This window comes from Gorilla gorilla, chromosome 1, assembly GCF_029281585.2.
Source record: "Gorilla gorilla gorilla isolate KB3781 chromosome 1, NHGRI_mGorGor1-v2.1_pri, whole genome shotgun sequence".
NCBI lineage: Eukaryota > Metazoa > Chordata > Mammalia > Primates > Hominidae > Gorilla > Gorilla gorilla.
In genome coordinates, this window is record NC_073224.2 from 158,027,717 (window position 1) to 158,043,475 (window position 15,759).

Consider the following 15,759-nt stretch of genomic DNA (forward strand, 5'->3'; position numbering starts at 1 on the left):
AAATATGGTAAAATACCAATATGTGGCTCAGCTGAGTAAGTGGTACACAGATGTTATGCTATCCTCTACTTTCTGTATGCTTGAAATAATATATGCCTTATTCAATAGATTTTCTGAACATGAATACACTTGGTTCACTGGAGAGCCATTCAGAGCCTCACTCAGCCAATACTGTAAACAGAATTTTAATATATTTATCTTACTATTTTGCAAATTCCTCAGCAAGTAGTGGCTGTTAATGAGAGGAAAGAGGAAGAACTATGACCTCTGCCAGGAGACTTGCACCTTTATGGGAAGGAGCTGGCATCAGCCTAGGTCCCAGAATAAAACAACACGGAGCAGAACTGAAGATGACAGGAAGCAGAGCTGAAGTCCAGCCTCAACAATTATGCAGCAGGAAGGAGTAGTAAACCTTTGTTGTTGTAAGCAGCTGTGACTTTGGGGTTTTTGTTACCACAGTCTAAGTCTAAAGTGATGATAAAAATCATGCTGGCCACTCAGCTCATTAAAACAATAAATAAGGCCAGGGGCGGTGGCTCACACCTTTAATCCCAGCACTTTGGGAGGCTGAGGTAGGTGGATCACCTGATCAGGAATTCAAGAGCAGCCTGGCCATCATAGTGAAACTCTGTCTCTACTAAAAATACAAAAATTAGCAGGGCATCATGGCAGGCACCTGTAATCCCAGCTACTCGGGAGGCCGAGGTAGGAGAATCACTTGAACCCAGGAGGCAGAGGTTGCAGTGAGCCGAGATCATGCCACTGCACTCCAGCCTGGGCAACAGAGAAGATTCTGGCTCAAAAAGAGAAAAAAGAAAAAAAAAAGACAGTAAATAAAAGGGAATTTTACAATGGATGGATCAGGCTGATAACATCTAAACCATGGAACCGATCTGAAAATCACAAGGAAATAAAACCAAAGATTATGTGCTTGTTGATAAGATGCAACAGAAAGTTCTTGTTAAATTAAAGAAACAAAAAGTTAAACCTAGCATGATCATGCCTCTAAATCTAACCATCAGCATACCAGGCAGAGTTAAATGATGCACTGTGGATGAAATAAGAGCCAAACCAAGAATGTAACAGTCTACAAGACAAATTACCCACCTGACTTCCTCAAGAAAAACAAAAAATGTTTAAAAAATATTTTTTTTAGTATGCAAAGAGAAATAACTTTTAATGAAAAAATACTTGGCCAGGCATGGTGGTTCATGCCTGTAATCCCAGCACTTTGGGAGGCCAAGGTGGGTGGATCACCTTAGGTCAGGAGTGCGAGACCAGCCTGACCAACATGGCGAAATCCCGTCTTAACTAAAAATACAAAATTAGCCAGGCATGGTGGTGAGCACATGTAATCCCAGTTACTCCGGAGGCTGAAGCAGGAGAATCACTTGAACCCAGGAGGCGGAGGCTGCAATGAGCCAAGATCGCGCCATTGCACTCCAGCCTGGGCAACAAGAGTTGAACTCCATCTCAAAAAAAAAAAAAAAACAAACAAAAAAAACTCAACTAATATATCTATCAGATTTATTACTTGGACTTGTATCCTGGTTTCAACCAAGTATTAATAAATTTATGAAAATGTGAACACACTTTGTTATCTTTTGAAATGTTCTGTTATTTCTTTAAAGTGTGATAATGGTATTGTGGTTTTTTAAAGAGTATGGAATATATCCATATAAAGTTTCTTACAGTAATCATGATAGGATTTTACAATTTGCTTTAAAATATTACAAGAGTGAGAGGGGTAAGTGGAACAGGATTAGCCAGATGCTGCTAAAGCTCAGTAAGGGGAATTTTTAAAATCAAAATTAAAAACTTTTGCTCTTCCCAAGATATAAAGAAAATAAAGTCACATACTGGAGGGAAAATATTCAGAATGCATATTTCTGACAAAAAGACTTACAACAAGAATATAAAAAGAATCTTTAGAATTCATTTAATGAGACAAACAACCCAATTAAAAATGGGCAAAAGATATGAACAAACACTTCATAAAAGTATATTTGAATGGACAATCAACACATGAAAAGAAGTTATCAGCAAAATGTTACTTAGCAATCACAGAAATGCAAGATAAATCCACAATGAGATGCCTCCAAGAACCACTCAAAATAAAATGACTGCCAATCCTAAATATTTGTGAGGATGTGGAGCAACTGGAACTCTCATATGCTGCAGTTCAAGTTTAATATGGCACAACCACTTGGAAAAATGGCAGCCAAAAATGGCAGCCAAAAAGTGGAAAAAAATTCAAATGTCTGAGTAGATATACAAACTGCAGTATGTCCTCACAATGGATAATACTCAGCAATAAAAAGGATTAAATTATGGACACTCCCATGTATACGGATAAATCTCAAAAAATATTCCTCTGCATAAAAGCAACAAGATCAAAAGGAGTACTACATACTGTATGATTCCATTCAACTGAAGATCTAGAAAAAGCAAAACTAATCTACATGGACAGAAAGCACATCACTGGTTTCTGATGTTTTTAGGGCTAGGGTCAGAGGAGAATGACTGCAAAGGAGCATGAAGGGCCCATCTGAGGACACAGAAATATCACCATGCTGATGATCATAAGAGTGTACAACTGCCATACTCCATCAAACTATACACTTAAAACAGGTGCTCTTATTGCATATTTTAAATTATACCTCCAAGTTTTTAAATGTCACAATTAGATATAATTATAATAGATAAAATTATATCATTTTATGGAGTCATGTATTATTAAGGGTAAATCATGCTATGAAGTTAAACCAAGAATTTAAGAAGAAATCACTAAGGAGGAAAATCAAATTGTTTTAATAACCTGAGACATTATAGCCATGTCCTCAAGGGAGTGGGAACACAGAGAAACAATAGGCTATTTTAGTCCTCATGTCTGAAAAGAGAACAAGACAAGTCCTAGGAAAAAGGTGAATGTTTCCCTCACAGTAAATCAGGGCCCTTCTCCCCACCCCCAAAATTGTTTATACCTTGGAAATAAAAAAGACACAACTATTATTAGAATATGTAAAATGACTTTTTTTTTTGAGACAAAGTCTTGCTCTTGTCGCCCAGGCTGGAGTGCAATGGCGTGATCACGGCTCACTGCAAGCTCTGCCTCCCAGGTTCGAGGGATTCTCCTGCCTCAGCCTCTCGAGTAGCTGGGATTACAGGCACCCCCCACCATGCCTGGCTAACTTTTTGTACATTTAGTAGAGACTGGGTTTGGCTATGTTGAGCAGGCTGGGAACTCCTGACCTCAGGTGATCCACCCACCTCGGCCTCCCGTTTTTTTTGTATTTTTAGTAGAGACGAGTTTTCACCATGTTGGCCAGGATAGTCTTCAACTCCTGACCTCAGGTGATCCGCCTGCCTCGGCACCCCAAAGTGCTGTGATTGCAGGCATGAGCCACCATGCCCGGCTGTAAAATGACTTTCATATTGATAATTCTTGGGTAATCAGCATTTAGACTAGTAAATACCAAACATTATTTTAGAGATGCCAGTCTCTCCATAGTGTTTTTTAATTAAAAATGAAAAAAGATCAATATTAAAAATAATCCTTTAGTTTCATTTAATTAAATTTTATTTATTTTTTGAGATGGGGGTCTCACTCTATCATCCAGGGTGGAGTGCAGTGGCATGATCTCAGCTCACTGCAACCTCTCCCTCCCTGGGCTCAGGTGATCCTCCCACCTCAGCCTGCCCCATAGCTGGGACTACAGGCATGCGCCACCATGTCCAGCTATTTTTTTTTCTTGGCGTATTTTTTGTAAAGATTGGGTTTCACCATGTTGCCCAGGCTGGCCTTGAACTCCTGAGCTCAAGCAATGTGCCTGCCTCGGCCTCCCAAAGTGCTGGGATTATAGGCATGAGCCACTGTGCCCAGCGAAAAATAATCCTTTAGAACTCTGAAAAACATAGGTACTAGAAAAAATGTATTCCTGGACATTTAATTGTTCAGAATATATCTCAAACTGGGATAAAAATATCTTGGCTCTATAACTACAGTGCGTTCTATATATGTAAGGTTGATGGGAGCATAGATGTGAACCCAGCCCATGAAATTTTCTTGCACAACTGAAGAGGCATAAGAAGGGAATTTTAGTGTTTTTTTTTTTTTAATAATTTTCAGAATATTTAGAAAACAAATTGAGGTCATAATATGCCACTTTGGTAATTACTGATTTTTCATTCCCAAACCTCAAAGTAAATAAAAACAAATTATTTTTAAAATATTTCATTTCTTTTTAAAAATTCACTTATATAAAATAAATTTAAGGTTATGAATTCAAATATAGGTGCTAATTTGATTTATGTCCATTTCTTCCATATACCCCTTTGATCTGCATTTTTTATATAAAGTCTCATGACTTATGCAGGCACAATAAGGCATAATTAGGCATTAAGATACGGCATTCCAGATAGTAAGTCTTCATTCAGTATCTGCTGCCCTAATGAAGTTAGCACTGCTTCTGGTAGAAGAGTAGTCTGTGTCCCTTTTGAGTTCTTCTACATGTATGCTTGGGAAGTTTTTACTTCACTAACTAAGGTATACTGTTAACTTCATCTGAATTCAACCTCACTGAATAATTAACAATTCTAAATTGTTCAAACCTAAATTAATAAAATTTTACTCTATTTCTTTCAAATATTTTTCACAAGTGAATTCCTACCTCTCAGCGGTAGCATTTGAATTCTAAATTATGCTTCAACACTATCTGTAGCTATTCTGCAATCTATGAAGCACGGATGTTCTGCACTGTGGGAGATGTAATTCACTGACCACATTTTCACCTGAAGGCAGTTATGTTTAACATAAACATCTGACTCAAGTTCTGTGTGCTAAAATATCTGACTGAGAATGCATTCCATAAAATAATTTAAATTCATTAGGAACATATTATATAAAACGATTAAGCATTTGCCACAGTTTCATAGCAAGTACTTTCATTACTTAAAAAATCTACATTCTGGTATTTAGGCACTCTTACACTTTTTTGTTAATGATTTTTCAATTGGAAAAACACACACACATAAAACCAACTTGTAAAACACAGGATAGAGTTTGGCTTTTGCATTAATTTTAGTAAGTGTGGTCAATAATTTTTCTTGGTAACAGACAAAAATAATTTGACAAAAAAGAAGTACAGCACTCAGAAATAATAGATACAGAATGGAAACATCATCCTCTTACATATGAATATCCTAAATCAAAATTAAACTTGACAGTAGATTCACTTACCAATATTTTCTGTGGGCATTGAGACCCTTGTTGGTTCTAAAAGATTGTCAGCTAGGACAAAAGCTCCTTCTTCCAATGTATCGAGTAACATTGTTGCAGTATGTGCTTGTTCAGAAGAATTCATATGTTTCCATGATTCCAAAGCTTCAGGTCTCAGAAGGTTGTCCACTGTGTCAACAATTGCCTGTATCCATTAGAAAACTATCATTAGTTTTGACCGCTTTTAGAACCAAAGTGATTTTCAGTCGCTGATGAGTGACAATTGTAATATTTATCTGTCATGATGATTTACTCTTACTTCAAGATGGAAGAACACCTAGACAACACATATCTGGTCCATTTTAAAATATAACTGGACCATTTTAAAACAGGACTGACTGAAGATTAACAGACTGCTATTTGATTACAAAGAGTAAGTGTAGAAAGGTGGATTGTTTCTATTTATTTAATCACACCTCAATTGTTGACAGTTGACAACCACCTGTGTCAGCTCTTAATCTGAGACATTACTCTTACAGGTAGAGTCAAAACTACTAAAGTCATCCTATTTATAATCTCAAAACTTGAATATTCTAAACCAAAAATACTAATGTCTTTGGAATAGATTAATATGTATGCTTGAAAATTAAACTATATTATTTTTTGGAATCTCAACTAAAATACTAACCAAAATTATTCCTTATAGACACTGTCTACTTATAATCATTTGAAATAAAAAAAAAACAAGGTGGCATTAAAGTTCATAATTTATCTGTGAACATTTTCACTCTTCCAATTCTCTGTCCAGCTAAAAAACACTTGAGCATATACTTTAATTCATCAACAATGATCTGCTTTTAAAGGAATAAAGAAAGGAATCAAAATTAAAGCCTCTACTGATAAGTTAGAGAAAACAGGAAAGTAGAATCAAGTCTTCATAAACACCCAAGTTGTAAATATTCACATATGTAGGCTTAATTTATTGCTACACAAAATAACATTAAATAAAATATAACTCAGTTAATCAACTGAAGGCAGGATCTTATACTAATACACTCTGTAGCTACGCACTGACTATGCTTTGGAAAGGTGAAATCACTAAGTTTATTTACTCTATTCCATTCACCCAGTCATAATGTGTCATTATGCCCATAAACACATAGTTCTGATCTACTGGTAATTACTGAAGAAAAAGAACACACATTGTACAAAAAGAACAACAATAAAAATTGCTAGCGTGAGGTACTATATGAACAGGGGGGAAAGTTGTTTGAAGCTACTGTCAGAGTAAGATTAATTAGCTTAATCCATCTTAATATCCTCGTTCTGTCTGCCGTGTGAGCCACCACGACCTTCCTGGCAGGTGGAAGATACTTCCAAGTGGCGTTAAAGGCTTTTTTTCTCCCTCTAATGGGAGATAGAATAGTCGAAATGCTCACACTGATACTGCTGCAGCCATTAACTAGAGTGGAACAGAAATTGGTCTGCAGAGGCCAGATTCATTAGTCACCAAGAAATACAGACTGGAGCCTCTCTCTAATCTAAGTTACAAATGAATCCTCTGTCACAAAGTGGGAACTTGCTTCATTTGCATAGTGTAAGTCAGCTTCTGATTTGTAATTTAAAGAGTTTTATTAGTCTTATCTGAACAGAGAAGCTCATTTGAGACATACTGAAAATGACACTGGTCAGAAATTAAGGTCATGCTGAAATTTACTCCATATACACATAACTTGCTAATGGCATGCTTTTATTAATTTGAAACACTCCTTATTTATTACTATTTGTACTCGTCTAGTGGGATCAAAATGATCATTAGCCTAATCATATTCCTGAAGTAGTCTCTTTCTGCCAAAGGAAAAAAAAAAGCTATTATTTTCCAACTGCGATGTATGTCCTGGGCAACATACCAGTTATTACATTTCATACATTAACTAGTATACCTTAAAGGTGAACTGAACATTGAAGTTTAAAAGAATTCTATAGATTTCAGCAGTTATTTCTCTGCCCCTATTAAACAGGCTAAAAGGGGACTTTCAGACCATTATTACCTAAAAACAGACTTTCCTACTACCTTTTCTTGTAAAGTTCTCAAGTTCAACAATGTCCAATACTAACTAGTGAGATGTCATTTTTTTCTAGACCTTGCCAACCAAAATTAGTGAAGTCATGCCTTTTTAATACTCTCTAGTCTAAGAAACTACAAAAGTTCTTTTGTTTTCTTGTCACAATATATGGATTCGTTCTTCAAGGTTTGATTTACCACGGTTACGGTCCCCTGAAAAGTAAGGTTAGAAAGTAATATCTCCCCAAAAGGAACTCCTAAAATTCACAGAACAAAACAAAATGCAATTTGGTATTATTATTTTGATCTATCACACAGAACCAGTATGGCATAATTCCACTGTTAGCCTCAGCATGTTTCCTATTACTTGGATATACCAGGGAGAAAACCCGGCTGGAGTGGACAGGGATTCTGAGCTCAACAGTGGCTTTCTGTTCCTATTAGCTTGATAAAAAACAGTATGTAACATATACAGATATCACAGTCAAATTATTTATATTTCACTTTTAGTAACCCATCCCCATATCAACCTGATTCTAGAAATGACTCCTAAAAATTTCAGAATAAAGCCTATTTTATTTAAGAGTATACCACAAAGATAAGAAAGCAGTGACTTTTTCATGCACATACATTATGACTATACAGTCTTTGATATGATAAACTGCCGAGAATATATCATAGCTGTTTTACTCAAGTTGTTTTTTTAATCCACAGAGATGACAACAGGAAACAAAGAGACTACATAATTACTTTCCAATTAAGAGGATATTTCATTAAAATTCGTGTACTTTTGGATGAATGGAAAAACAGCAGAAATCATTAAAGGTAAATTATTTGCTTATTCTGAGAGTAATATACCTGTGAAAAGCCAACATTTGTACAGCTGATATGGGGCACATTATATAATTATCAAAGACTGAAATACATTGGATCATGCAGCAAGATGACAAAGCGTGGCAGGTAGCTGAAGAAGGGAGAAAGCAGGGTGACAGCACAGGAGAGATACCTTAAGGTAAGCCCTGCATGTCTTCTCTCGTTTTTGGAGCTTTTAAGTAAAAGAAAAGAAAAATCAGAGGTTAGATTTTTATCTGCTGAAAATGAGGAAAGAAGAAATCCTCAAAAATTAAGCTGGTGTTCCAGAGCTCGAAGTTTATATGCAGTAGTCCTCTGGAGTCTGAGTCTGCACTGACTACCAAAACTGCTTATTTACAGTTTTTTATTCTATTTTATGAAGTATACTAATCTAAAATATGTTGACAAAAAGAGACAAAATATATACTGCAGTAAAAAAAAAAGTCAATTTTTTAACCAGGTAGAACCACATTAGGCACAGATTTGGGGTTCCTACGAACCTAATATAAACACTTATAGTGTGATGCAAAGTAGCAATCCAACTTTTGTCATAATAGGAAAAATTAATGGCACTGATAACAATATATTCCTGGAGACGGCAACTTGTCCTTCTTCCAAAAGCTGCCATTGAAAGAAATATGTCAGTGGCTAATATTCCTATATGTGTCAAAATTTTGCTGCAACTATAAGAGTTCCATGTATTAGCATACAAAGTATATCAACTGTATAACATATAATCTCTCCAAGTGCAGATAATGCATTATAAACTTACAGTATTGAATACAATCAGATGGATAAAGTTAGTTGCCACCAACTAAGATCTCTCTCAGGTAATTAACATCATTTACACTTTTTTGGGAGGGCAGGGCACATTGCTCTTTTCTCAACTGTAATTCTTCCTTGGAAAAACGAACGAAATTAGAAATTTTGCTTCTAAGTATATGTCCCGAGGCCAAAGATTTGGCTCTCAACTGCTATAAGACAAGAGCTGCCATACCAAGTGTCTAATTCAAAATAACAGAAGAGTTCTCTCTACCTTGTTATAACTCCGTCCAGCTGAATCTTTTTCACTAGGTTTCAGTTCCTGCAGCTGTGCATCAAGGATGTCCACCAACTGCTCCATCAATCTCACTGAAGAACTTACATCCCCAGCAAACACTGGCCCTTTGGTATGTTTAGCCAGTTCATTGGCAAGACTAGCAGCATTTTCTCCACTTCTGATCTGAAAAGACAATTTGTATTATCTCATTTAAATTTTTTTTCTGTTTACAGCTTCTAGTTTTCCTTGAGTATCTTTATTGTGGTGAAAAAAATTTGCGAATGTTAAATTCTCCCAACTAATTGAGACTGATAACTTTCCCTTCGTCTTAGAAGTTTCAAGGCTCTTAGATTATCAACACACACACACAAAATTCTGAACCAGGCATTTAAAAGCAATAAAAAGGAAAAAAAAAATCCTTTCGCAAAAATTTCAGCCAGTTCTCTCATTTCACTGCAACCATTTAAAATTGTTATTTTAAAGTCTTATTTATTCCAATGATCCAGAATTTAAGTCAGTATGTAATCAGCATGATACTGAGGGTTATTATCTGATGTTTATTCGTCATAAAGGTAGATGAAGGAGGAGAAAAAATGGCATTGCATTACACTGTAATATTAAAGTTACTAATGCCTTTTAAAGTAGTTTACTCATTCTACCATAATCATGTGTGATATAAACATTTGCTTGCATTCTGTGGATTCTGTTGTAAACTTCATGATATTTTATTTAATCGGCGAATGCATTTTGTCTTATGAACATCAAAAGAAACAGAACAAAATATGAATGAAATTAACAAGCATTACTCACTAAAAAGCTTAACATAGAGAACAGGATACCCCCAAACATATGTAACTTTCAATAAACAGTTTACAGACAAAACTATGCATAATTGTTTTTTTTACTTTTATACTGAACAAAGAGCAATAAAGCTGGTTTTAACACACAAAGCTAAATTATTTATGTTAGAAGTTAATGCCCTAAATCACCAATGTGTCATATTAAAAGGTTCCAACCAACCTTCTGAGCCAGCTGATTCACCCAGTGTGAGGTACAGTTGCTAAGATCGGGGCCCTTAGGGTTCCATGTTCCAGTGGAAATCATGCAGAGATATGAGGCAGTTCCTACAACAGATGTAGAAAACAACAGTGAAATTGAAACCATTTTTCTGCATGCATTCGGGAATCAGCTATGATGATCCTGCTCTGCGTGTTAAATTTTGAATAAACTCTAATGCAAGTATTTGACAATAAGTGACAAAAAGTAGGGTATAATGCAGATTATAAATGGTAAATATGAAGTCAGCATAGAAATATCATATATTTATAGCAAAGAAACAAAAACCCTTAATTTTCTTGGGATTCATCCAAAGTGATGCTTATAATGAGAAAGGCAGCTGTAAGGAAGACTCACTAGAGTCTTGGGGCAAAAATCTCAGGCTTGACCTAGGTCTCTGAAAGGGAGAGGTAATTTATAGTGCCTGATCTTAAATGACTTTTACAGTTTAAAAAACGTTGTCCATAGATGTTATATTACCAAAGTACAAAAATAAAGTTAGCTACTGTAAACATTGCTTTCTTTGAATAAAATCACTTCATTGTAACATAGAACCTACTTACTAAATTGAAAAATGTATGCATGGTAGTTTATAGAAAATACCTCTTGTTCCCTTAGGGCATGGTCGTTCAACCATCATTCCCCTTTGTGTCTGAGGCCACTTTATCCCCTTGGAGTCTAATGCGTCACAGAATCTCTCTGGCAGGGGAAAAATATTTGTTATAGGTGGAATTTTGGTTGTAGAAACTGCTGGAGGTGGTTTTGTCCCTTTGCTTCCTTCCTGTGATCCAGCTACAGTTGTGCTCATGGGGCCTTTCTGTGAAGTAGTGCTTGTGGTTGATATTGTGGTTTTGAACAGCTCAGCTGAAGAAGTTATTGTCACAGCTGTGGTAGGCACTATGGAAAAAAGATGAGTATATTAATCTCAAACACACACTTGCACTCACATACAGTCGTGCACACGTGGAATGTGTGCATGCACACACACACACAAAACCCTACCCATCTGTCTGCCCACAAACCAAGGAAATGAGAATTACTGACAATATCGCTCGTAAGAATAAATCTTTTCATCTGTTCCAATTTATTTATACTGATGGCTAAGAGAAGGTAGGTAGTTTAGGCTTTACTATAGCATTTGCTGTATGACTCGTAAGTTTATTTCTCAATGAAATATGTGATAGTACAGTTTAAGTATAATTTCATCACATACTGTTTAACAGGAAATGTGGGACAGTCTAATTTAGAAAAATTCTATTGTATAAACTCACATTCTATAAGCAATCAAATTCAAAGCATTAACAAAACTGTGATGATTATATATAATTAGGATGATAAAAAAAATTTAAAGTCACCCACTTTACATATTGCAAGAAAATAAATACTGTGACATCTTTCCACCCAGCAGCCGTTCTTGCCTGAGCATGATAAGCATGCCTGATTAGATCCAAACAGAAGATAAGCTTGGCATGCTTGCGCTGTTTTATTAAGGAAACGTCTCAGGCTTCGGCATCGTTGCCTTGAAACAGGTAGGTATGAAGAAGCAGCTAGTTCCAGTCAGAGGTGGAATCTCTTACCAAGATAAAACATCAGATCAAATCATGCCTAATTCACACCAACCCTTCATATCTTAGTCACCCTTAACAGAGAATTTAAAAGAACTATCGTTACACATTTAAAAGCAAAAATGTTTTCATTATTTTTAAAGGTTATTTTTGCCTTCCAATGTTACTAAACTGTTAAATCCACTAGGTTTAAGAAATAGTGGAGCTCAATGTTTCTTCCATTAATTACCACTGAATTAATTTAAACAACAACAAAAATCTGTCAGTAAAAATTTAATACTACCACTTAAAAACTGTTGGCGGAAATCACACGAAAGTTGTATCAACATTTACAGATTATTGGCTCTTAAAACCTTACATATATGATGCCTTAAATATAAATTGTTGTAGTAGAGCAAATGAAAAATAGCTATGTTTTCAAATCATCTTAATAAAATCAACTTATTTTACACTTTATCTACACATGAGATAATAAGCTAGAATATTAGAATTTATTAGAAAACAAGTTCATATAATCACTGATATGTTTACTATTTTAAGCTCTGGTCCATCAATCTTTCTTTATTAATTCTGACACTACTGAGAGTAAACTACGAAAAAGTAGTGTGACATGTTTCTAGTTCTTTAGTAGTTACATACTTCTTGTTACCAATAAGTACACTATACACGTTTTATTCCTTTTCCCCCCATCTATCTCAAGAGAAACTTCTAAAGCATGTGTTTTATTTCCAGGGCATAATTTACTGACCATATGAGAGATGCCTATGTACATCAGTCAAACATCATGCCTAGCCAGCTGCTGCAGAAACCTATTCAAACCTGTCTATCTTTTCTTTAAAGCACTTGCTTGACATCTTGTTAAACCTCTGTAATTTTCTTTTGATTACAATGCAGCCAGGCTTTCAGTGCTTTCTCAATTAACATTTGTCAAAAGCATCACAATCTTTTGCAGAAGTGTCAAATGACTGCTGCTGAATCAAGTCTTAAAGGGGAGTCGGGAATCAGAACAGAAAAAAGAAGGGGGCAGAGCAAAATGCTTGAGTGCTACACTACCTGATATATCCCTTGACACTGTACTAACTAGTACATATTTAATCACTGAAATATGTATTAATACTACAATTAGTGATTTGTTAGCTAAGCATTAGTCGAGATTCACAATAACCGAGTCAAGGTAGACAATAAAAGGACCTCAATTAAATGTGCAAAATTTCATGCAACATTCTACAGCCATGTTTCCATTGTTTTTTTTGATAATTCATTTTTATACCTTTTCACCTTTTTGTCTGTTTTTTTTTTTTGAGACGGAGTCTTGCTCTGTCACCAGGCTGGAGTGCAGTGGTGTGGTCTCGGCTCACTGCAACCTCCGCCTCCTGCGTTCAAGCCATTCTCCTGCTTCAGCTTCCCGAGTAGCTGGGATTACAGGCACCCACCACCACACCCAGCTAATTTTTGTATTTTTAGCAGAGAGGGGGTTTCACCATATTGGCCAGGATGGTCTCGATCTCCTGACCTCGTGATCCACCCGCCTTGGCCTCCCAAAGTGCTGGGATTACAGGCATGAGCGACTGTGCCCAGCCACTTTTTACCTTTTGATCACCAAAATAGATTAAAGGGAATCAACTTATTCTTCAAAAATAAATCAGTGAAATATTGGGATATCATGAAAATAAACATGATCATAAAGCTTAAGTGACAAAACTAAATCTTTTAGAGGTACACATAGAATTTCTGGAATTTTGGAAGGTTTAAGTTTAGCAATACCAGAAGAAAAGCAACTTTTTTTCTCATGTGAAGGCTAGAAATGCAGATATATTTCTAAAAATTATTATTTATTTCCACAGGTGGAAATGGCCCAAATAAGGCATCTGGTAATGATAAAAGCGTACGTTGATTTAGCATTTATGTGCTAGGTGCTATGCCAATCACCATTCATGGATAATCAGATCATCTTATTTAATCCTTACCACAACTCCATGAAGTAGGCACTATAATTATCTTCCTTTAACAGACAAGGAAACTGAACAATGAAGTTAAGTAATTTGTTTAAGGTCACTTTCCCATACTCTTAAATGCTATGATCTTACTTGCCTAGTTACAGATTTTCATAGACTCTAGAAAAATACGGCATCCAACAAGTAACCTTGCAGTTATCTGGGAACATTTAACTGGCATGGTGTTCTGTGTAAATCTCTAAAATAATAACAATTTGGAAAGAAAGCATAAGACTAGAATAACAAACAATGAGAAGTTCCATAATGAAACATGGCAAAAGGTTCAAAACTCAAGAATATCCTATAAATAATAATAGAAAACACAACTCACAACAGAATTATGACTCTGATCCAAACCCTTTTTTATAGAGCTCTATTTATCCGGATGCCGTACCATGCACTCATGCACTGACTTAGGATTCTACCTACCATTTATTATTTGAGTAGAAACAAAATACCTAAGAAATGATGCTAATAAACATGCTTAATAAGTACCCATGAAGATTTTAACTAATACATACAGAATGGTTCAGTTTACTCTGGTTATGTACTAAGAACTTCTATTGATTACCAGGGTTTTCCTCCATGAAAGGGTTTGAAGACAACAGCCATTTATGCTAAGGGTAATATTCTCCTCACTGAGGTCCAAGAACTCACCCTCACCCACTGTTCACGAAATGAACTCTAGAGTTTCTGTAGCTTGGTAAAGCAAAAACGAGCACCTATTCAACTTGTCCCTGTTCACTGTCTAAAAACACTGATCATCTTTTACACAGCATTCTTTATCAGTGAAAAGGTATTTCTGGAAGTATGTATTCTATGCTATGTATAAACCAAACTGGCTCTCTTTATAAAAATTTTTTCCTGGTATTACAGAAGTGTATCACATCATTAATTAGTCTAACACAAATGTTGAGGAACTGCCAAAAGCCAAGTAAAAACACATCATTTTCTTTATAATATTTGGGATATCACATGTGCAGACAGATTAAGTAAATATAAAGCAATCCAGATTAAGAAATGGAAAAGAGTTAAAACAGGACTGGAAAGGGTTTTTCCTAAGGCCATTCCAGAGAGGGAGAAGGTGAAAGAGGAAAACCAGACCTCGTTTAGGGGAGTGGAGCAAATGAACTATGCAGGGATCACACAGAGCTCAAAACTCACCAAGAAAAAAAAGATTAGGGCACAAAAATAATATGCACGTGCTTTTAGGAATGAAAAGGCTTGGATTTATAAATGGGAAAAAGTATTGAAGCTAATATATTATTAAACAGTCCACAATGAAAAATGATATAGATAATGAAAAAAAACAAATGGATAATTTTACAGCACAATTTATGCCTTGGCCATATATGTGATAGCAAATCCAGCACAGATGACTTGAACTACGAATTTCAGCAAAATAAATCAATCACTACTTTATGACAGGCAAAAGACCTCATTTCTCTGATTGCTCTGTTCTATCAGTTTCTCGGATCTTGTTTCTGGAAAGCTGACAGTGGCTTATTGGTTTGACCTAAATTTGTGGGCCAGAATAGTTCTGCAAGACCCCACCTACATGCATATAGGTAGCACACATCTTGGATCAGAGAGATGGGAGTCTCTAAATGCATAATATAAATTAAAAGGAGAGAGAGAGAGAGAGAGAATGAATATGGGTCAAACAGCAGTGAAAGAAATTTAGGTCAGATAATACTTTTCATCACTAAGGGCTGAATAAGGGGTCAATATGAATTTTCATGTTCTGGGACTATTTAAGAATGGCTATTTTGGATGACAAACCATAGTTGTAGGAATATACAGTTGCTGCATCTGCCGAAGCTTCTCATTTTCAAGGCTGTTAACTGCTCTTTCCAAAAGCATCTAAACTATCAAAGACTTTTCATCTGAAATGGATCAAATTATTTGCTAGAATATATGACACATGTGGAGGATGACATTACTAACCATCTTTGTATTCGCTGAAGTAC

The 15,759-nt window shown here is 35.7% G+C and overlaps 1 protein-coding gene across 32 annotated transcripts in view; it reads right to left on the minus strand.

Annotated features, from left to right (window-relative positions):
• ADGRL2 (adhesion G protein-coupled receptor L2) overlaps nt 1-15,759 on the minus strand; it is a 301,782-nt gene that overhangs the window by 31,200 nt on the left and 254,823 nt on the right. For 18 of the 32 annotated variants that reach the window (XM_063697514.1, XM_055369186.2, XM_055369127.2 and 15 more), the window contains 4 exons: nt 10,834-11,127; nt 10,195-10,298; nt 9,172-9,357; nt 5,240-5,423 (listed from right to left, as the gene is read on the minus strand). In XM_063697514.1, coding sequence (XP_063553584.1) covers nt 5,240-5,423; nt 9,172-9,357; nt 10,195-10,298; nt 10,834-11,127 — 768 coding nt within the window. Of the gene's footprint in view, nt 1-5,239; nt 5,424-8,289; nt 8,329-9,171; nt 9,358-10,194; nt 10,299-10,833; nt 11,128-15,759 lie in introns of all 32 variants that reach the window. The other 14 variants (XM_055368976.2, XM_055368773.2, XM_063697474.1 and 11 more) reach the window with 1 other exon arrangement.